At 40.3% G+C, this 22,410-nt stretch overlaps 1 protein-coding gene across 4 annotated transcripts in view; it reads right to left on the reverse strand.

The window, feature by feature from the left end:
• The window catches only part of SMAD2 (SMAD family member 2), an 83,730-nt gene that overhangs the window by 9,640 nt on the left and 51,680 nt on the right, over nt 1-22,410 (reverse strand). For 3 of the 4 annotated variants that reach the window (XM_045021556.1, XM_045021558.1, XM_045021557.1), the window contains exons 3-8: nt 14,215-14,304; nt 12,943-13,136; nt 12,245-12,379; nt 8,408-8,482; nt 2,732-2,785; nt 618-830 (exon numbers count right to left, since the gene is read on the reverse strand). In XM_045021556.1, coding sequence (XP_044877491.1) covers nt 618-830; nt 2,732-2,785; nt 8,408-8,482; nt 12,245-12,379; nt 12,943-13,136; nt 14,215-14,304 — 761 coding nt within the window. The remainder of the gene's footprint in view (nt 1-617; nt 831-2,731; nt 2,786-8,407; nt 8,483-12,244; nt 12,380-12,942; nt 13,137-14,214; nt 14,305-22,410) is intronic. The other variant, XM_045021559.1, reaches the window with a different exon arrangement.

The following is a 22,410-nucleotide window of genomic DNA, read 5'->3' on the forward strand; positions in this document are numbered from 1 at the left end:
AGAAAAATACCTGATCTGAATTAGTTATTTTCATATAAACAACATATTTCTAATGGCAAGCTACTGCTGATGTAATAGCTCATACAGCAAGGAGACGCACTATGAAAAGTGATTTTTATTTTTTTGTAATTCCATTTCTTTAAAAAAAATATTTGCTTATTGTTCGAGGGGTTCCCAATTGGATTTCTTTTTTACTGACAGTTTTGCTTGAGCAGTTAAATTGTAGGCTGGTAGTTCCCAAAAATCTAAAGTTTTCATAAACAACTGACTTTTAAACCACAATTGCTTTTTGAAAGTTTTGATTTAACATGAAAGATTTCACCAAAAAAATCCGCATTGAAATCCAGCAAAACAGAAGTGTAAGCTTTGCAAGTTGACTTCTGCCTCTCCCCCACCACCACCAGCTCTAATGAAAGGCCAGAGTCACAACACAATTCAGTACTGCTAGAATTTTATTAAACGTTGCTTGTTTCGTTTATTGTTCTCATTTAATAATGTCCAAGTCCTATGCTGATCCAATTTAAGCGGCAACACTCAGAACTTAGCAAAAACCATCCAGCTCTATTCAGGTAAGTGCCGTTACCCTTAAAGAGATGGTTACAAGATTTAGAACATACCTATGTGTCGCCTTGTCATTTCCACCGTGGCATTTCTGTTAACGTTGGAGAGCAAACCTAGACAAAATCTTTCTGAATTTGACGGGTCTGTAAAACCATCCACAGTCAGGGAAGGCTGTGATGCATGGAAGGTTTCTCCCACTCTCTGATTTAGTTCGTAATACGCTATTGAACACCAAAACGCAGGCTCTGAATAAGTAACTGGCTGTAAGTCTGAAAACAAGAAAAAGTGAGAATTCCTGTGATAATGAAACAGATGTTTAAAAATATATAGTTATTGATTCAAATTGATTTGTCTTGGCAATAGCTCATGAGCTATAATCAATCAGTAACTAATTTTTCATTTTCTATAGATCATGCAGAGAGAATTTCCTCCTCACAGCCCATATTCTGCACAGGAACATAAAAACTGTTATACTGGACTAATTGTCTATCCAGTACAGTATCCTGTGACTGAGTGGCAAGTAACAAATGCTACAGAAATGTAGTTATGGCATAGCCTGACCACAAAAAAAGTTTCCTCTCAAGCCAATCTCTAACTATTGGTCATTATGTTCTGAAGCAAGTGTTTTTAATATCCCCTCACCCTGCCCTTCCCCGCCCCCAAGCATGTACTGTAACACTGAGATACTCCTGTTATCCATATGAATGGGTAATACCTTATCAGTTTTAAAGCTACTGCTTTTTAAAAGGAATATCCTCTTATCCTTGTATTATGAAAAGTTAATAGATGCTCCCAATGTATCTTCCATATAAAATCTTTATTTTGTACACTTTTATAACGTACATTGTTTGTCTCCGAGAACAAGCCCAGTCCCTTCAATCTCTTTAATTAGTTTTTCCATGCCCCTCGTCATTCTCACCCATCTCTAAGCCCTCTAATCCAGGTGAGGGAACACCCTCACACGATCACTGCTTACTCAGTAGATTTGAGCAACTGCTGTTTATAACTGAGGAAATAAAGAGTGGGGTAAAATTTTATCCAGTAGGAGGATTAGTTTACAATCCTACGCTGAATGTCCAAAACACAGGGCCACTGATAAGAATATTGGGGTCTTAGGAAAAAACCTTTGCCTTTCTACACTGTCCCATTTGATTGTTAGTTTTCCCCTTCTAGCCTCTTCTTCACCACCCAAATCTCTTCCCTTGTACCTTCCGAGTCATCACCCTGAGTTATTTTTCCCATTTTCACCTTCAGAGGTTGCTTTTTCCCAACACAGCTTCTCTTGATTTTCCTGCCACATGCCCTTCCCCATGCCTGGCCAGTCTGTGACCCTTTGTAATTCTTCCTAATAGCTATGCAGCAGACAGTTGATGACACCTCACCAAGACAGAGGTAGGAGGAAGCAGCTGTTCCCTTGTAGCCACAGGTGACACTATTGTGTAAGTGCACTAGCATACTAAAGCAGCAGTGTGATAGAAGTCAAGTCTAGGCAGCTACTACAGTGCTGGAGAGATTTTTAGCAGGAATATTAAATGTTCTACTCCCAGATCTTCTAGCCACTTTACAGAAGTATCTCTCCATTACAATACAAATCAACACTAGATTCTTGCGGTCTTCAGTCAGTTGGCAAACTGCTTCTTGACTGTTAACAATAATAGAAAATAATGTCTCAATGTAGAAAAGCTTATTGCACTGCTTATTCTGTAATCATTTGTCTATGAAACTTGTAGGCTGCATAACAGAAGAGACTGATAGCTTCAAGGGCACCATCGTTATTTTAAAATTAGCCCCTATTATCTGGCAGCTATATGTATATGGAAACATTACAGCTACCAACTGACGTCTTAAGTAATTTATTCTTACAAGTAAAATTCCCTTCCTGCTCCCATCATTCTTGCATAGCCTCAGCCATTCTACCCTTTCCCAAGGTCTCAGCAGTTACAAGAAAAAGAGTACCACACTTATTCGCATTTAACATCTTTGCAATTAAACCTGAGTTTTAGCAAAGATACCATTAATGAGCGCTAACCATGACACTGCTTCCTTCTAATACAGATTCCACCCTTCTGTGAATGATCAGCACCCAAAAAAAAGGAGAAAGACTTATGCTGATACATATACGAAGCACACGATTTAGGAAACAGTTAAAAGTGAAGTATTTCCAGCTTACCCAGGCTATGATTAACTGGGGAGAGAGTACTAGGAGATAGCTCTGCTGGAGATCCTGTAGAAATAATTCAGAATATTTTAGATAATTTTCATCTGGAAAACTGGTTGCAAGATATCACATGTGTTTGTAGTTCATTACAAAGAATAATATCGTAATATAATGCTAGCATATGGAGAAGCATGGTGTTCCGTAGTCGAAATAAAGCTCAGAAATGAAGTGCCTTATCCTTAGTTTAAAATATCAATACACGATTGCCCAACACACTTTAGAAGCTACTTTTGCTTTTTGTTAGTACAGTAGGTACCTTAGAGTTATGAAGGCCTCTGTTCCCGAGGCTGTTCAGAACTCTGAACAAAACATTATGGTGGTTCTTCCAAAAGTTTACAACTGAACATTAACATAATATAGCTTTGACACTTTACTATGCAGAAGAAAAATGCTGCTTTTAACCATCTCAATTTAAATGAAACAAGTACAGACAGACAGTTTCCTTACCTTGTCAAAAAAAATTTTTTTTAAATCTTTCCACTTTTTTGGTAGTTTACGTTTAACACAGTACTGTACAGTATTTGCTATTTTTGGTCTCTGCTGCCTGATTGCATACTTCCAGTTCCAAAGGAGGTGTGTAGTTGACTAATCAGTTTGTAACTGATGTACATAACTGAGGCTCTACTGTATTAAACACCTTTAATGGTGAAATCTTAAGTATTTGGCAGGAACTCACATTACATTCACCGCATGTGATTATATCTTAAATCCTCATGTATATTTTGTTTATTTTTAATCGACTGTAGAAACCAGTGGCTTCAAGCTTGACTTCCAGTGAGGACAGCTAGAAAAGAAGGTAGATGTGACAAATACAGAGGTTTTATGAAGCTTTGAGATCCAAACTCTCACTGGAGGCCAGGCATGTCTTTGGAAATGACATAACTGGGATTATATATTTAAAAGACTATTCTTTATGGAAGGATGAAGAAAGACTGAGAAAAGAAACATGAACTCTCCTGCACAGTCTACTATGGACTAGAGAAGAAATACAGGGGAAAGAGGCAAAGACACAAAACACAAGGTTGCTTCTAGCACAGGGATCAGCAACCTCTGGCACGCGGCTCGCCAGGGTCCGGGCCGGTTTGTTTACCTGCCGCATCGGCAGGTTCGGCCAATCGCGGCTCCCACTGGCCGTGGTTCGCTGTCCCAGGCCAATGGGGGTAGCAGGAAGCCGCGGCCAGCACATCCCTTGCCCATGTCGCCCCCATTGGCCTGGGACAGCGAACCGCGGCCAGTGGGAGCCGCAATCGGCCAAACCTGCTGACGCGGCAGGTAAACAAACCAGCCCAGCCCACCAGGGTGCTTACCCTGGTGAGCCACCTGCCAGAGGCTGCCGACCCCTGTTCTAGCAGGTTAGCCTTTTAACTAAGGCATCAAGTATATACTACTGAGGCACTGCAGCCCTTATCTAAACTAGCGCAGTTAGAGTCCAATTTAAGTAAGACTGCCAACATTAAACACAGACTGCCAAGATAGACTATCTGAACGCACCGTCAGCAGGAACTTCTCATCCAGAGGTAACAGTGCTGACCAGGGTTCCCTCTAATTTTTTAAGTCCACGTGCAGAATGAATTTTTTTATGTGCACCAATATGGAGGTGATGTGTGACAGGAACAGGAACTGAGTTGTTGTAGAGGTTTCTTTAACTCTATTCCTGGGGAAAATTTTCTGTTTGTCTGTGTTGTTACAGACAGTTTCTGACAGGTATTTTGAAATAAGTTACCAAAATAATTGAAGCTGGCATGATTATGTAGTGTTATTTTGACAAAATATGCAGAATTTTAAAAAATTGTGTGCAGAATTCATTTTTTGGCACAGAATTCCTCCAAGAGTACATAGTGAGCAAGACTGGATTAGTCTTTCGCCCCATGTTACTGGCTAAATGAGATTAGCAATTGTCTTTTGCAATTGATTTTACATATATTCTATCATCAGCACTGGTAGCATCAAGCACTAGTCATGCAAAGTTATGGGGACGTCTAACCGCCAGTCAGGGAATCTTACAGTTAAGGCAATGGACCAGGACCAATGAGATCAGAGTTTTACTCTCAGCTCTGCCAGTCTTCCCGTGTGACCTTGACCAAATTCACTTAATCTCTGCCTCCATTCCCTATGTGTCAAATGGGAATACTTCTCTACATCAGAGGTACTTGCGAAGACAGATTCATTGTTGATGCTCTCACACCATGGTGATGAGCACAACAGGAAAAAATGTTATATAGAATAAGGTTTTCAAAATGGTCATACTATTTCATTAAGCAGACCAGATCAAGCAGCCCCCTAGACTTCTGGAAACAAAAGCAGGATGTGTCAACTTCTTTGGCTAATATAAACTTATCTACAAGATGCTCTTTTCAGGATAGTCTGGCAAGATAGTGGCAAGTATGCCCCAGTCTGATTCATCCTTGAAACTACCTGGGATAGTTATGTTCTTTTGTAAGAAGTCATTTCCGTATAGTCATTGTTCATATTAAATTGGTATTGAAATTTCAGAAGAGATTGGAATAATATGCTTGTATATACCAGGGGAATTCCATCATGATTTGTGGTGAAAGGGTGTTTTGTTAATTTAGATGGAATAAAGGGCTCAAAGAGTCAAACGTGTTAACAGGACCCTGAAACTGTCTAAAGTTGAACAGCTTTAAAATAAGGCCAAGGATTTGGAGGAGAGAGACCTCAGCCTGCTTTGTACCCTAACTAATGTACTATAAAATTTACTCCAGAAGGTTAAAAATGTACTGATTAACATACACAAATGGAAAAAAAGATTTAAAACAAGGCAAAACAAATTGAAACTGAAATTGAGTGATCATGCAAAATAAACAGTCAAAATCTATCAACACTTTTTTTTTTTAATTAAAAAGGATGAATAGTGGTTACAGTCTCTTTCTTATTCTGCCAAATAGTCCTCCTTAGTGAGGGGAAAAGGGTTAGTTCTGTTGTGTAATTCTGAGCTAGGAATGACAGTCCCTTTCCTGCTTTTGACAAGAAAGCCACAGGATAGACAGGAGATAGGATAGTATAAATGGGGGGGAAATATGGCTTTTGTTGATGTACTCAAGATACAAGTCAGCTGATCATTCAGACAGATGCTTTTGGTTGGCAGATCGGCCACCTCTGGACCACAGCTCACCTCCCTGGCCAGGAACATAATTTGGTTGGTCTGATTAGAGATCCCTTTCCTTCACTGGTCCTTCAGCCAAGCAGAGCTGGTTGGGCCAGCTCATCTCACTATGCTGGTGCTGTGCAGCGCAGTTGATTTTACAATCAGGTGAAAAGCCAAGAGAGGAAGACGTAGAACAGGCGCAAGATAGTGGTGGGGATGGCAAAGGACAAATGAGGGAAGCAAGACAGCAGGATCTCACATGTATCAAGCTGAGCTCCCCTCTGATGAAGTGATTATAGTCAAGCATCCCAACCTGAGTATTAAGGTCTGGTGTCACAGCAACAATCCTTTTGCTACTGCCACAAGGATGGTAAAAAGTTCTTTTTTCCTCAAGTTTCTTTTTAAAGGCCCCAAAAAGGATAATGGGAAGAGTGGTTTAGACTCTCATTATTTTGCCACATTAGGCCTATTTTTTGAAGTACCAATTTCGTAACAAGTAACAAGTCACCGGGACCAGATGGCATTGAAATTATGGAACTATTAACTATGGTTTGTAACCTGTCCTTTAAATCAGCTTCTGTACCCAATGACTGGAAGATAGCTAATGTAACACCAATATATAAAAAGGGCTCTAGAGGTGATCCCGGCAATTATAGACCAATCAGTCTAATGTCAGTACCAGGCAAATTAGTTGAAACAATAGTAAAGAATAAAATGGTCAGACACATAGGAGAACAAATTGTTGGGCGAAAGTCAACATGGTTTCTGTAAAGGGAAATCGTGTTTTACTAATCTATTAGAGTTCTTTGAAGGGATCAACAAACATGTGGACAAGGGGGATCCAGTGCACATAGCGTACTTAGATTTCCAGAAAGCCTTTGACAAGGTCCCTCTGGGGATAAGAGGGAAGATCCTTTCATGGATTGAGAACTGGTTAAAAGACAGGGAACAAAGGATAGGAATAAATGGTAAATTTTCAAAATGGAGAGGGGTAACTAGTGGTATTTCCCAAGGGTCAGTCCTAGGACCAATCCTATTCAAACTTATTCATAAATGATCTGGAGAAAGGGGTAAACAGTGAGGTGGCAAAGTTCACAGACAATACTAAACTGCTCAAGATGGTTAAGACCAAAGCAGACTGTGAAAAACTTCAAAAAGATCTCACAAAACTAAGTTATTTATTTGTTCCCATAATATAGGAACTAGGGGCCACCAAATGAAATTAATGGGCAGCAGGTTTAAAACAAATAAAAGGAAGTTCTCCTTCATACAGCACACCATCGACCTGCGGAACTCCTTGCCTGAGGATGTTGTGAATACTAGGACTATAACAGGGTTTAAAAGAAAACTAGATAAATTCATGCAGGTTAAGTCCATTAATGGCTATTAGACAGGATGGGTAAAGAATGGTGTCCCTAGCCTCTGTTTGTCAGAAGATGGAGATGGATGGCAGGAGAGAGGTCACTTGATCATTACCTGTTAGGTTCACTCCCGCTGGGGCACCTGCCATTGGTCATTGTCAGTAAACAGGATATAGGGCTGGATGGATCTTTGGTCTGACCCAGTATGGCCATTCTATGTTCTTATGGTCCACTGCCTTCTGGTCCCCTACTCCTATTATCAGTCATAATCTTCAACACAGTGCTTGAGTGGTATCAATAAACCTTTTCTTTTTTAATTAATTCAGTTCCCCTCACCCCTTTACTTTTTTTAAAATTATTTTATATAACAGCACACTGTAGCAAATTATGAACCCCTACCCACTTTCCACAGTTAGGCTTACAATTAAAGAAGGCCTGTCAGACCTCCATTATTACAACCATGGTTGAAAGAAGTCATCCCATTGTGTTAGATCAGGCCTGCACAACATGCGGCCTGGGGGCCACATGCGGCCCGCGTGGGCTCATTGTGCAGCCCACAGGGGGTGAGGAGGAAAGCTGCGTCGGGCAGTGGCGGGGGGTGAGGAGGTGAGGCGGGGGGGTGGAGAGAGCACGGGGTGGGCGGGCTGAGGAGGCAAGCGAGGAGTCAGTGGCTGACATGTTCTACTGATCTGGTCTGGCTCCCATCCCCTCTCCAAGGGTTGCAGCTGTCTGGAGGTGCTGCCTTCCACGCCTTCCTCAGTCACACCTCATTCATTCAACAGGGCAATCGATTACAAAGTTGGGGGAAGAGCTTATTCTACTTCTAGCAAGACGACATTTTTCTTTTACCTAAATTATACCACCTTAGGGGCCTGCTATAACATATTACCGAGGTTCAATACCACTGTTTTGGTGGGGCAGCGCTGGGGAAGGAAAGTTTGTTTCTGTGGGGTGGGCGGTGCTGTGGGGGGGGAGTACTTCAGGGGGGCGTGGCGGTGCTGGGTTGGGGGTTTTGGCAGGGCCGGTGGGATTCGGCCCTCAGCTGTTTTCTTTGGAGTAATATGGCCCACGCTGCTTTACGAGTTGTGCAGGCCTGTGTTAGATGATCACACCTAGAAATCCCAACTCTGAACACATAGTGAAGAGATGAATATGTTTTACCTGTATCCATGCTTTGGTTCAACTGCTGATCACTTGTTTCTCCATCTTCACTGATGTATCCTGGGGGTGGCGTTTCTGCAAAGAGCAAACAAATTGTATCAATATTACATACGTTAGCTCACTGATTAAGTTTTTAGGATTTTCATTCTAAACAGTCTGTGCCATACACTATTTGAGCAGTGAGTTAGGACTTCATATTGGTGGGTGTTATTTGTCACAACAGCATTTGTCACAGCAGCATCTGCAACACCTTCTAGCCTTATGTCTGTGCCTTATCTAGGTGAAATTTGTGTGTAATCTTGTCTACGTATGTTTTTTTTTTCACATTTGTCAAGTGTTCACTACATAAATGTATATATAACTTCACATGCAATTCTTGTTTGTAGCATGCTATAGCATGCTTGCATTTCAGCCAGTTGCAGAATTTTGCAGTATTGATCAACAGATTTCACATTTACTAGAATTAAAAGTGAGAGGCCCTCTGGTGAATTCAACACTGAAAAATCCATGAACTAGCCACTTTCATGTAGGATAGCCATGTTATCAGTTACCCTGCCCACATTTTTGAATTTTGTACATTACAGAAAACCAGCCCTCACTACAACAGTCCACAGTTCCAGCCATTTCCTTCTTCAATATCCAAGGAAAGCTTATGTCAACTAGCTATACCTTCCAATCGACAATGATCCCATCCATGCCAGTTCCCCTCTCGGATTCTAAGCAATTCTAACTTGTTTTCAAAGCACCACAAAAGTTCTTATGCTTATCACCTTCCTTGGCTTTCTAAAGAAAATTTCAATCTGTTAAATGTTAACTAATTACTAGGGCTCTCAAGCGATTACAAAAATTGCACTGTTAAAGAATAATAGAATACCATTTATTTAAATGTTTTTGATGTTTTCTATATTTTCAAATACATTGATTTCAATTACCACACAGAATACAACGTGTACAGTACTCACTTTATGTTGTTTTTACTGTGCAAATATTTGTAATAAAAAAGAAAACCCTGTAGTACTTGTATGAGGTGATTGAAAAATACGATTTCTTTATCATTTTTACAGTGCAAATATTTATTATAAAATGAGCCCCATACACTTTGTATTCAGTGTTGTAATTGACATCAACATGTTTGAAAAATGTAGAAAAACATCCAAAAATATAATACATTTCAATTGGTATTCTATTGTTTAAAAGTGCGATTCATCATGATTGATTTTTTTTGCGTTAATCGCCTGAGTTAACGGTGATTAATCGACAGCCCTACTAATTACATGAACAATTTAAGAGGGTTTTTGATACTAGAAGTCTAATTTGAGTGGCAAGGGTTTAAAAATAAAAACATACAGGAGACTACGGTTGGCTTCCTCTGCCCTCAAAAATATGTATTTTTTAATACTGCCTTGAAGGCATTAACTCACTGCACTTCGGGAAGCCATTTTCTATACGAAATCTCTGAGCCAGGCAAGCCTTTTGCTGTCAAGGCACCTATTGATGCCTTTCCCTTTTTAAAGTTTACAAACTAAAGTGAAAAGATTTAAATATCTTCAATGAACCTTAAATGACTGGAGGGTTACTTGATTGCTATTAAAATAGATATATTACCATGGTAATTGAGAGACTGTTAATATTGTAACTAAATGAATAGTAAAAAGCCCTCAACTTTGAATTTCTACTTTTAGAATAAGTACTGCAAAAAGATTTTAAAGTCATGCACTAATCCAAGATTGCACTTGGGGGATCAAAGGAATTGAACAAAACTAAAAGTCAGACAGGAAATACAACTTTCACATATAGCAAACAAATTTATAATGAAGTCATAAAAAGCTAGCATGTATTGTGGAAATCTTTCACACATATTCAATGGGATCACAGCTGTAGATACCGGAAATGAATGTTCTGCTTGCACACAATAAAGTACCCAAGGTAACTATTTTCTGAACTGTACTATCATTACATCACATCAGATTACTAGCCACATTTATATTAAAGGTAACTCTAAGTAGTGAAAAGAATGGTTTCAAGAAGTACTTGTTAGGAAAGAATTTTTTTGTGTTTGTTTTTAAATATAAACTCAATCCACTTTGAAAAGTGGATTCTTCCCACCTCTGATGCATTCATTACAGTTGAGCCGACCAGGGCCGCCCAGAGGATTCAGGGGGTTTGGGGTCTACAGCGGCGGGGGGGCCCCCATCGTCGAATTGCCGAAGACCCAGCACTTCGGCGGTGGGTCCCGGGGCGGAAGGACCCCCCGCCGTGGGTCTTCGGGGCACTTCGGCAGCGGGTCCCGGAGTGGAAGGACCCCCCACCGCCGAATTGCCGCCGAAGACCCAGAGCGGAAGAAGCCCCATGAGAGTTTTCTGGGGGCCCCGAAGCGAGTGAAGGACCCCACTCCAGGGGCCCCAAAGAACTGTCGTGGGGGCGGCCCCTGCGGCGCCCAGGGCCTGGGGCAAATTGCCCCACTTGCCTTTCTCTCCTCTCTCTCCCCCCCCCCCCCGCGGCCCTGGAGCCAACAGCTATAGTTAAGCTCAATAACTGTTTCTAATCTAATCAATCCCTCCTGTTTTCAGTTGCTAACCTTCAACCTTTGTCATTCAAATTTTCCATATAGGGTCTTTGCCTCAGAACACAGAGCTCCCTACCTAGCACCAAAGCAGCCCAAAACAGAAAGCTGAAGTTTGGTATTGAAGACCCTCATTACTACACAGTTTGAAAACTGAAGTTCTGCATATGCATATCTTCCAGTCCTACCATCTGGCAGTCAGAGGTTTAGGAACATCCAGAGCATGGGGTTACATCCCCTGACCATGTAGGCTAATAGCCATTGATGGCCCTATCCTCCACAAACTTACCTAATTCTTTTTTTAACCCAGTTATACTTTTGACCTTCACAACATCCCCTAGCAGATGAGTTCAACAGGTTGTCTGTATGTTGGGTGAAGAAGTACTTCCTTGTTTGGTTTAAACCTGCTATTAATTTCACTGGGTAAGCCCTAGTTCTTGTTATTTACCCCCCCACATAACACACTTCCCTATTCGCTTTCTCCACACCATTAATGGTTTTAAAGACTTCTACCATATCTTCTCACCTTCCCCCTCACCCCCATCATGTTTCCTTTGTGTATCTTTTCTAATGCTAATTTATCTTTTTTGAGATAGGGCAACTAGAACTTATGCAGTATTCAAGAAGTGGCTGCTGCTCACTGAGAAGGTGTTCCCATAGAACTATCCACAATGACTTCAAGTTCTCTTTCTTGAGTGGTAACAGCTAATTCAGACCCCATCACCTTGAACGTATAGCTGGGACTATGTTTTCCAATGTGCATTACTTTGCACTTACCAAAAATGAATTTCATCTGGCATTTTGTCATGCAGTTACCCAGTAGTGTAACTCCTGGCAGTCAGCTTTGGACCTAACTATTTTAAGAAATTTTGTATTGTCTGCAGATTTTGCCATTTCAATGTTCACTGCCCCCTTTCCAGATCATTTATCAAGTCAGACTACTGTCTTCAACAGCATCTCAAATCTTAGACATGCTGTCTAATAAAAATAAACACATACACTGTGTAATATTTTTGTTTTAAACAAACAAAGCTGGTTTATTAGTTTAGTAAAAGCATACAGAATTGTTTTGTACAAAAAGCATATTTATAAATAATATTTTCACTTGAATTATTATAGCTAAAAAATCCTCACTTTGAAGTTTAGAAAGCATATCCTGAGTTTGTCTTTCCAGTAATCTGAACAATTACAGATTTAATTTAATTTCTACCTTTGACTTATTACATGGACATTAACCACTAATATAGAGAGTATCTTTTAAAAAAGAAAGATACCTGGTATATAATTGCTCTGTGGTTCAATTCCAGCTGGAAAGTTAGTGTTTTCAGGAATGGAATGAGTATAGTCATCAAGAGGTGGAAGTTCTGTTAGAATCTCAGTATGTCGTGGCACTAGCACAGGAGGCAAAACTGGGAAAGTAAAATATAAAACATTAGTGAGATCCCATAAAGATCTATTTTACTTCTCTATGTTCTACGAAAACCAGATCTTCAGATGTGCTGAGCTGTTTTAAAACTCAGGCAATTACACAGTAGTTCTAAATCAGTTATCAGAAGTATCAGATTTGTAAAAAGCCTGTTTAATAGGACTATTCCATATCAGCCAACTTGGACATGGTCATTTATGTTTTCAGTAGTCTAAGGCAGGTGGATTTCACTACACTAATTGCAGACATTTTCATGCTAAACTGAGGATTTGAAACTGTCCAACACAAATAAAATATACATTTTAGAAGTTTTACTATATTACCACAACTGAAAAGTTAACCAATAGTCAAATTATTTGAGTTTGCAAAATCTATGCTATTTTTTCATCCAAATCTTGCCATTTTGGCAAAACCGCATGGACAACCCTTTGCTGCTCACTTTTGCGCCCTAAATATTACTAATGGACTCCAACTAATCTATTAAGAGTTTTCTGGGTAAACATTGTACTGGGGCTTCTTTACAATGTCTAACAGCAGTCTTCCTACCTGGTGTCTCCACTCTCTGGTAGTGGTAAGGATTTACACATACTTCATCCTTTTTAAGATTAAAAGCATATTCACAGTTTTCAATTGCCTTAAGTTCATGATGACTGTGAAGATCTGGCCAGCGCCACAAGCGGCAGTAAATAACATGTGGTAATCCTTTACGATGAGATACCTGTAGACGGCCATCGAGAGACCTATATGGGGAAGATGTTCAAAAATATTTACAGGCTGTATCTTAAAAATCATCATAATCAAAAGGTTGGGGAATGGGGGGGGGGGTTGAGTGTTTTCTCTACCCCCTCAGAAAACAAAAGGATTACAATATTTAAATTGCTGTTGCTGGAGAACTTCAGAAGGTAGTACTTTTAAAATAACTTGAGAAGCTCTAGAATAAGTTAATGCCAATGAGTTTGGGATTAATTAAAAAGCCATTATAACTCTAAGCACATAAAATGAATACTTCATATGAATTTGACATGAACAAGACATTTGTAACACTGCACACTATGAACACTCCCTCAATTTCTACCCCTCAGGACTACACTGTAGCATGGATGCGTTAAGAAGAGTAATTTCCTGAGGACTTCAAATAAACCTAAAGCAGTCAGCTGCTCAGGTGATCCACATGGCAGTATAACAATAATGCAAAAGCTTCAAAACACATCTTGTAAAAGTGTGCAATTTCATTATGTACTTGAGTATTCATGTACCGTGCTACCAGTTGAAAGTGTTTTGCTAGTTTTAAGACAGACTGCATAGGCTTACACAAATGCAGATGTTTATGATTGTTATGGGATGGGCGAGACAAACCTCAATACACAAAGTAAAGGTGACATGAACAAATAAAAAGCCTATTTAATTTTTTTTAAAGAATAATTTTTTTAAATCTTGCTAATTGATCAGATATTCAAAAATCTATGACATACAAAGCCATTTTAAAACTTTGTATAATTAGGCCTAAGGAGTTAAGTGTGCTAACCTGGTTGTTATAAGTAACACAACACATTAGCGCTTGCATTTTCCAAGTCTTCCCATTCTTTCAATGGCATTGGTGTGGAAAGAGGATTATTCCAGAATTAGAATTTTCATTGGTCAAAACATCAGCTGAGAACTTTTTTTAAAAAATAGTGGCAAGCAATTGTTTTTAGAGTGCTGTACCATATGATGACTAGGAAGCATTTTAGTATAATTTACAGCAAAATCCCTCTACAGACCCTCCAAAACCAATCCCTCCCACAAGATCTCTATGATGAGACAGGGCAGCATATTCACCTGGTTTGTTCAGAGAAGCTGTAAAGGCCTGTTGTATCCCACTGATCTATCGTATTTGGTGTACTCAGTCCCCAAATTTCAGAGCAAGTGCTGTGCATAAATTGAAAACAAAACAAAAAACAAAAAAATTGATGTGAATATGGAAACATGGTTATTCAAAATACCATGATGTAAAACATGGAAAAGTGTACATAATACTTCCTTTCACATAGAAGATATAGCATTAGATATCAGTTAAACCTAACACAAATGCTCTATTTTCTATATGAAGGAGTCCAATAAAATGGAACATGTGACTCAAGGTAAATGGTAATGTTTTTAAAAGGTGAACAATTTCTCTGGCTTTAAGAAATCAACATAGTTGTAATGTCCCTTAAAACACGCAAAACTTCATCAACCTGGCTGTAAAAATGATTTAATTTTTAAAACTATTTTTTTAAAATAAACCTATTTAAGGAGTTCATAAAGTAAGGCCATGTGCATCTTAAGTTGAACTGCCACAGCATAAGGAGAACAACTTTTAGACATCACCATGACAAAAAACTTCAACTCATTTCAGAAGAGTGCCTGTCTTATTAAGACAACTACAGAAAATGGGAAATCTTAATTAAAGCAGGTATCAAATACTATTTTCTGCTCCCACAGTGTATACATAAAAGAAAAAACAGTCTAACACAATAGCTTCAAAGTAGCCCATCTTAGAGTTACATTTTAACTAATGACTACCAAAACCATAAATAAGCTGGGGGGAGGGGGACAGGGAAAACCCCCCACCTTCCCTTACCATTCTGTGAAAGACAGTATTTTTTGGATAAATCAGTTCTGAGATTAACGGATGGATTGCAGCAGTGAAAAAAAGAGCCTCCACAATAATAATTACAACAGGTTTAAGTGAAGAGGCGACAGTGTGATGTTGTAGACTGGGCGGCATGTTTCTGGGAGCGAGATATTCAGTGTTCCATACCCAGCTCTATCAGACCATCTCTGTGGCCTTTGGAAGTCAACAATTTTGCTTTCCCATCTATAAAAACAGAATAACCCTTGCACCTCAGAAACTTAAGAGAATGTTAATGTTTGGATACAATGCTTTGAAATGCCAGGCGCCAGTTATAAAGCAGTCTGAAGTTTGGTTGCTGTAGTTCTTTAATGTTATTAACACACCTTTAAAATGCTACCATAGATTAGAAATCCAAGATCTCCAAACCATTATTTACAAGCTCAAGCTTTGATATTTAAAATGTAACTATTAAAATTAGCGTAACGTATCCTATACTAAGTAGTCAGAGGTAAGTGCTAATGAGCAATTTAAAAATAAAAAGCAACATTTCATTTTCGCACAAATTGTTTGTATAAGAGTGCTCTATTTTGCATAAAGAAACTCAAACAGCAACCATTCACATACACGCCCTTTACAACCAAGTCTCATTCAATTTACTGGAATTTTATTTAGCATCTGTGTGTCATGGAAAAGCAACAAGATAAGGAACCTGAGTGAAGGATCACCTTTGGTTTGGTGGTCAGACACTTTACTAATGAAATTTTACAGTCTTCTGGCTAGATCATTTTCTTTAATATGCATCACTATCAGGGCCGGCTCCAGACCCCAGCGCGTCAAGCGCGTACTTGGGGCGGCATGCCGCGGGGGGCGCTTTGCCTGTCGCCGGGAGGGTGGCAGGTGGCTCCGGTGGACCTCCCGCAGGCGTGCCTGCAGAGGGTCCGCTGGTCCCGCGGCTCCGGTGGACCTCCCGCAGGCATGCCTGCGGAGGGTCCGCTGGTCCCGCGGCTCCGGTGGAGCATCTGCAGGCATGCCTGCGGGAGGTCCACCGGAGCCGCGGGACCAGCAGACCCTCCGCAGGCACGTCTTCAGGAGGTCCACCAGAGCCGCGGGACCGGCGACCGCCAGAGCGCCTTCCGCAGCGTGCCACCGTGCTTGGGGCGGCGAAATTGCTAGAGCCGCCCCTGATCACTATTGCCAAGATGCCTGGGTCTAAAGACTCATTAGTACATACCATGTGCTGGGTATTAATTAACATATGAAGCCTTTATGGTTTTATGATTGGAGTTGGTTATCTTTGAGTTGGGGCTCCTTCAAATACAACTGTAATGTTTCAAACCTTATACTAAATTGTATGGATTACTTAGAGCATGATAAATGCAAGCAGTCCTTTTGTCTAAATGGCTAACGACTAATTCCAAACACTTGTGGAGATCCCCAAGTTGTTAGCTCATCCCAAGTGGGTTGGAAAACACAGTATAGTCCACTGATCTCAGACAAACAGCATTCCCGATTGATCACATATGACACTATTTTGCAATGAACCCTGGAACACAGTTCTAAGGAGGGAAGGATGCTTTTATTCAGAAAGTGAGAATACTTAATCACAAAAGTTATCAAGTCCTTTATCTTTCAACAGGTCCAGAGTGCAGGCAGTATGTCCCCCATTATGATCCAGGGCACATTTGCTTAGAAGAGAGGTAACATCAAAATGAGATTTGGGGCTAGCTTACACTGGGTCTTCAACTCAACTCCAACCATCTATGACAAGCCACCGATGTAGATGTCCTGGTACAAATATCAAACATATTCAAGGGAACCTATGATTTACATGGATGGAACCCGCTTGAAACCAGTACAGTGGGTCAGCATTACCATATTTGTTACTGCTCACTGTGGCAAACCTATACCGACGTACTATCAAAGCTGCATCCAGAGCCGTTTCCCTTTTTGTGCCCCACCCAGAGATTTCAGACCAGATGGTGTCCAAAAAAACCACCAGTCCAAGAAATGGAATAAGATTTTAAATGTTCACTTTTATTCTAGATAAACTGATTAACAGAATGAAAAATCTTTCAAAATGGAACAGACATTAAAAAAGACTGCATTCTGAAGCAAGCCTTGATGATAAAAATCTGAGATAATCCAACCTGCTAGCCTTCCTGGCTCCAATGCCAAAAAGTAGAATCACTCCCCACATATAAAATTGGGCCAGTCCAGTCCAAGCTTGTGTTGTCACAGCATCAGCTTTCCCATAACTTATTTTGGGATGAAGAATCACTCTCAGTAAACAGGGAATTTTGGCAAAACAACGATCTCCTGCACTATTTGAGATTGCAAGACATTTGTTCCTTTGGAAGGCATACTGAATTCTAAAAAACAATTATTCAAGCTTGGTATGGGCTTCGTCCTCTGTAAGAGTGACTTGATTTGTTTTTTCAAAGAATTTCAAAAGGAGCTGTGACCAAACATTCCACTGCTTGAGTGATCCATATTTGTTTTAGCCACTTAATTTGACTTTGATGTCCTCACTTTTTCGGTATGAGGTGGGTCCATCTCCCCCTTCCCCATAAGATTAGAGATAAAAGTTAGTAAAAATGCCGTAATTGTTTAAAAATCACTTGTTTTTCTACAGTCCTGGTATCACCCCTGTAACACATGACTCCTAAAAGGGTAAAGTAAACTGATTGCCCCAGTCTCAACCTAGGATTCATGTATGCATTTTTCCTAGTACTCTCATCATCTCTTTACAGTTACTTAAGGACTTTTCTGTCTAGGTATAACCTAAGATGTGAATTTAAACCAATATAGCACCAGTACCCTGGCAGACACATTCCAGTACAACTGTCTTTTTTCAGTTTAGTTTGTCTCTTGGGAAGGAGTTTAAGCTAAATGAAAAAACGGCACTCTTGTACCTTAATAAAAATATCCACACCAGGGGCTATAGTAGTATAACTGCTTACATGAGAATTTTGATAGGGCTTTGTATAGTTGCCCTTAGTCAGAAATGTAGCTGTAAACAGGTAGAAGCTGAGCTGGTTTCCTCATGATTTTTAAATTGGCTGGATTTTAGAGAATTGCCAGGTAAGTCTTTTAGTCTTCATGGAAAGTCCTCCTTGAAGAAACTGGGAGTGCTTCTTCTGCATCAGATGGAACTGAGAATCTCCATCAGGGAGGGAGGCTAGCCAAGTTGAGTTGCATGAGAGCCCTTAAGTCCTAAGGCTTCTGGAGTTAGGAGGAAGGGAAAGTCATTCCCTGGAAAGAGAAAGCAGACCCTCTGGAGTTAGCATATTCCTTGCATTAACATTATTTTGGGTAAATGGGGAATTTTCAGGGAAAAGGACAAAGCCTTAACAAATACCTGTTAAGCCAGAAAACACCATGGACAGTTTGGTCCTGTATACTCAAACCTCTGAACTGACCACAGGACAGATGCGGTTGATAAAGGGTTAGATCCTTTCAGTTCAAGATCTCCCTTCTTTAACTCAGAATTTAAATACACGCTTCTGCTGGGGATCTTTGGATGCCCAAACCTTTCACAGAATGAGGTGCAAAAGCTGGATCTGCAAGCTGCCTCTTTCTCCGACTACCAAAAGTGTCACGGACCAGCGCAGTGAGATTCTTTAAGTGTGACCCTCATTCTGCTACCACAGGCAGTGTGCTTTCAGCCCTTCCATTTCCTCCTAAATGGAGATTAGCGTTCCAAAGGAAGCTGTTCTGGGCTAGAAATTGTCCAAATGGAGCCAACAATTGCAGTAAAGCTTCCATAAATTTGTGACAGAATGCTAAAGCTGCTTCTTTCAGTGAAGAAAGTATCCTAGAATGTAGCGCAGGAGGAGTGGGTAAAGGAAGAGCCTAACTAGAAAAAGGTAAGGAAAAAAAAACCACACTTTTCATTGGCTGTATTGACTAAATCTGGACATAGGGAAACAACTGCTAGTTTGCATCAGTGGACTTGTAGAAGGGTAATGGACTGGAAGAGATTAGTTTCTGATTTGAATATGATGAATGATTTACCTGCAAATATGGACAGTAGGAGAGGACAGTTGGGGTTTGACCTATAATGGTAAAGTGGGCAAAGCGGCCTCTTGTCATTCAGTGAGGTGGGCAGGGATACTGCCCTACATCAGTGTTTCAGAAATCTGTTTTGCATTACCTTATATAACCTATATAGGAAAGAGCAATTAGTATTAGGTGGCAAAGCAGCTCTTACCAAAAGAGTCCACAGACTCTAAAGTAAGTTCTGGAACGGAACAGACCATACGTAGAGCATCTGGCTCCAAACCCTGGTCATAATTCAAATACTCTAGTAAGGTCATACCCTACCAGCTGCTGTATCAAGAAAAAAAGTGACTAAGTGCAGTGTTGAAGGATTTTTAAAAACAAAAACTCAATTTTAACATTCATTTCAAGGCAGAATATACTGCATTTCATTTGGAAGGGTGCATAGAACATTACAAGCACTTTCAGAAACACCTAATGTGCAACTTCAGGTATCTGCATATACACTGGCTGTAAACAAAGGAATTTGTTTGAGTAGTAACTAGTAAGCATCCTGCAAGAAGGCTCGTGCTAGTGTTTGGTGCTGTGACCATACAATTTAGAAGGGGAGGAGGTTTCAGAAACTGGTCAAGTAGAATGTAATGTTAAAATCCCTTAACTTAGCATGGAGGTTTCTTGGACATGTTATAAGAATTGGAGAGTAGATACACTCCTAAACAAAAGGTATCAAGGGCAGTGTGATGAAATGGCAAGACATAAGATAAAATTTGAGCCAAACAGGAGTCTTAAAGACTAGAAGCCAGCTGAAGAAATAACCAACAGAATGTAACAAGCAGAGATAAGTCAGTAGGGAGAAGAGAATATTGAAGAGCAATTAGCAGGATTAAAAAAAAACACCTGAAGTAATTCTTAGCATATCAATAGTCGGAAGCATGCAAAAATTGTGATGAACCTGCCACTATCCTTTAGGGCTTTATGAGATTACCACCACCAAGTGGCAACTTTAATATCAGTTCCTGACTACAAATTATGGAGTGAGGGAACAGGACTTTCCTGTGCACAGCTGGACAGAAAAGCTGCTGCATCTTGGCTATTACTTTTAGAAGAGCCTGCAGTCAGCATAGTGTTGACATAAGTGTAAGTGACAGTGAGGCACTGGGCGGAGGCAGTGATGGTCATAGTTCAGTTTGTGTCAGATTTCTCCTTGGGTATTATATGTCTCTTGTTAAATATCATGTATATCAACCCATAAGGAGAATAGCTCAGTGGTTTGAGCATTGGCCTGTTAAACCCAGGGTTGTGAGTTCAATACTTGAGGGGGCCACTTAGGGATCTGGGGCAAAAATCTGTCTGGGGATTGGTCCTGCTTTAAGCAGGGGGTTGGACTAGATGACCTCTTGAGGTCCCTTCCAATCCTGATAGTCTATGATTCTAAGTGACAATTCAAATTGATGGCATGACATGCCACCACATCAGTCTAACGATGGCAGCATTTGACTTGATGGTTTTAAGCATTTCTGTATCTTATGCTTTAGCTATGATTTGTTGAGGTGCAAGAATATGGTGGGTTTGGTATTAGAACACAGCACACTTTAGGTGCAAGCTACACACAGCCTCTCTTTTCAAGAAGTGTTATACATGTATGAGGTTGCAGGACAGCTACCATATCAAATAAGTTAAGTACACTACAATGGACTGTAGATCTCTTAAATGTTCATGAAAGGCATAATTGGGTTCCACTTTCCTTGTCACAGTCTTGCAAAGGAGTGGAATGGCTGCAGGGAAGAGGGACAGTAGGGACAGTTCAACAGGCAGTATTGTCTCTAGCTGAAGTGGCAGTATTAAGTAGGAGAACAGACACTACAGCGATACAGCTGACCAGTATGTGTGTCATTAGTTTCCCAGCATGCTTATTTGTTAAATTTCACTTCAGAATGGTGTTATCCATTTGCATTTCTCTTGTTTCTGAAACAGTCCTGTATTATTTCCCTGTCCTCATGCCTGAACTTATCATATCCTTTGGAGGTGACCCTTGTTTTGTGTTTCTTGAACCTGTACACCTCGTCAAATGTCTCTATGTCCCAAGAGCAGTTCTTGCAGGCTTTTACTTTTCCCAGACATTAGGTTCATGAGCCTTTCCACCCGTGTGAATCCAGTTTGCCTGTCCCCACACCTATTCAGAGTAACCTGTAGTGCAGGAGCAGAAATGGAAATGAAAAATAAAGTTAACAGTTAACCATAGTAGTACCCTAGCCATCCTTTTAAATACTAGGAAACAGTAATGAAAGTAACAGCTTGTTTAAGTTCTCATTCTACTCTTTCATGAAGGGCACTCATTGGACCAGAGATGGTAAGGATATTAGAATTCACACTCTTTGTAATGAGTTGGGACATAGGAATGCTCGATTACTGCAATAGTAGAATGGAGATAAAGTGACAGCCACAAGCCTTATCTGAATTAACAGAGGTTCCTTGCTGCAAGCAAGCAGAACCCTCACACATCTTTGTGGAGGAGCCCATCAATGGGGGAGAGGGAAACAACTGTCAGAGTAATGGAAAAGCTGGTTAGTTTGCTGTACTTACTGTATTAGGGCATTTCTCCAAAATTTGATTGCAGTGCTGGAGAACTTGCTTTGAGTTTGCTATAACTCGAAGGAGTTGAGATAAGATAGTAACCATAACCAACTGGTGTCCTACTAGATTTATAGACGCCTGAGTCACATCTGACAACAGGCATAAAGAAGTGTCATCATTGCTCTTATTCGTACATCACTTGCCTGGAAAAATCTGTTTAGGCCTATTTTCATACATTAAATAGCAAGATAATGAAATTTAATTCCAGGAAGAACAGATTGATGCTAATTATATTCCCCAATTCCTCATATGGGCTAAAACATATATACACCTCTATCCCGATATAACATGACCTGATATAACATGAATTCGGACATAACACGGTAAAGCAGCGCGCAGGGCTGCGCGCTCCAACGTATCAAAGCAAGTTCGACATCACAGTTTCACCTATAATGAATGCGGTAAGATTTTTTGGCTCCCGAGGACAGCGTTATATCGGGGTAGAGGTGTACTAAATAATTTGTCCATAGTAATCAGGGTAATTTCTTGCCATACGTTTGATTTTTAGTAACAACAATTTTATTTTCTAAGTATAAATCCCTCCCTTCATCTCAATATGCCTTTTAAAATCTGTTTATCGGCCACTGCTCAGCAACCCACACAGCTGAAAGGGAGGTCACCATGGGGTATACCAGGCCCGGGCGGGGGTGAGGGAAGACTGAATGGAATGAGGGGGAGTTTTATAGGTGGCACTTGAGGGACAGAGATGGAGGGGGAGAATATTATGAACTAAAGGCGCTATTGAGAGCATAAGAACTCAAGAAGCAACTACTCAAAGCCATTCT

The sequence above is a fragment of the Mauremys mutica genome, chromosome 6 (genome assembly GCF_020497125.1).
Source record: "Mauremys mutica isolate MM-2020 ecotype Southern chromosome 6, ASM2049712v1, whole genome shotgun sequence".
In the NCBI taxonomy this organism is placed as follows: Eukaryota; Metazoa; Chordata; order Testudines; family Geoemydidae; genus Mauremys; species Mauremys mutica.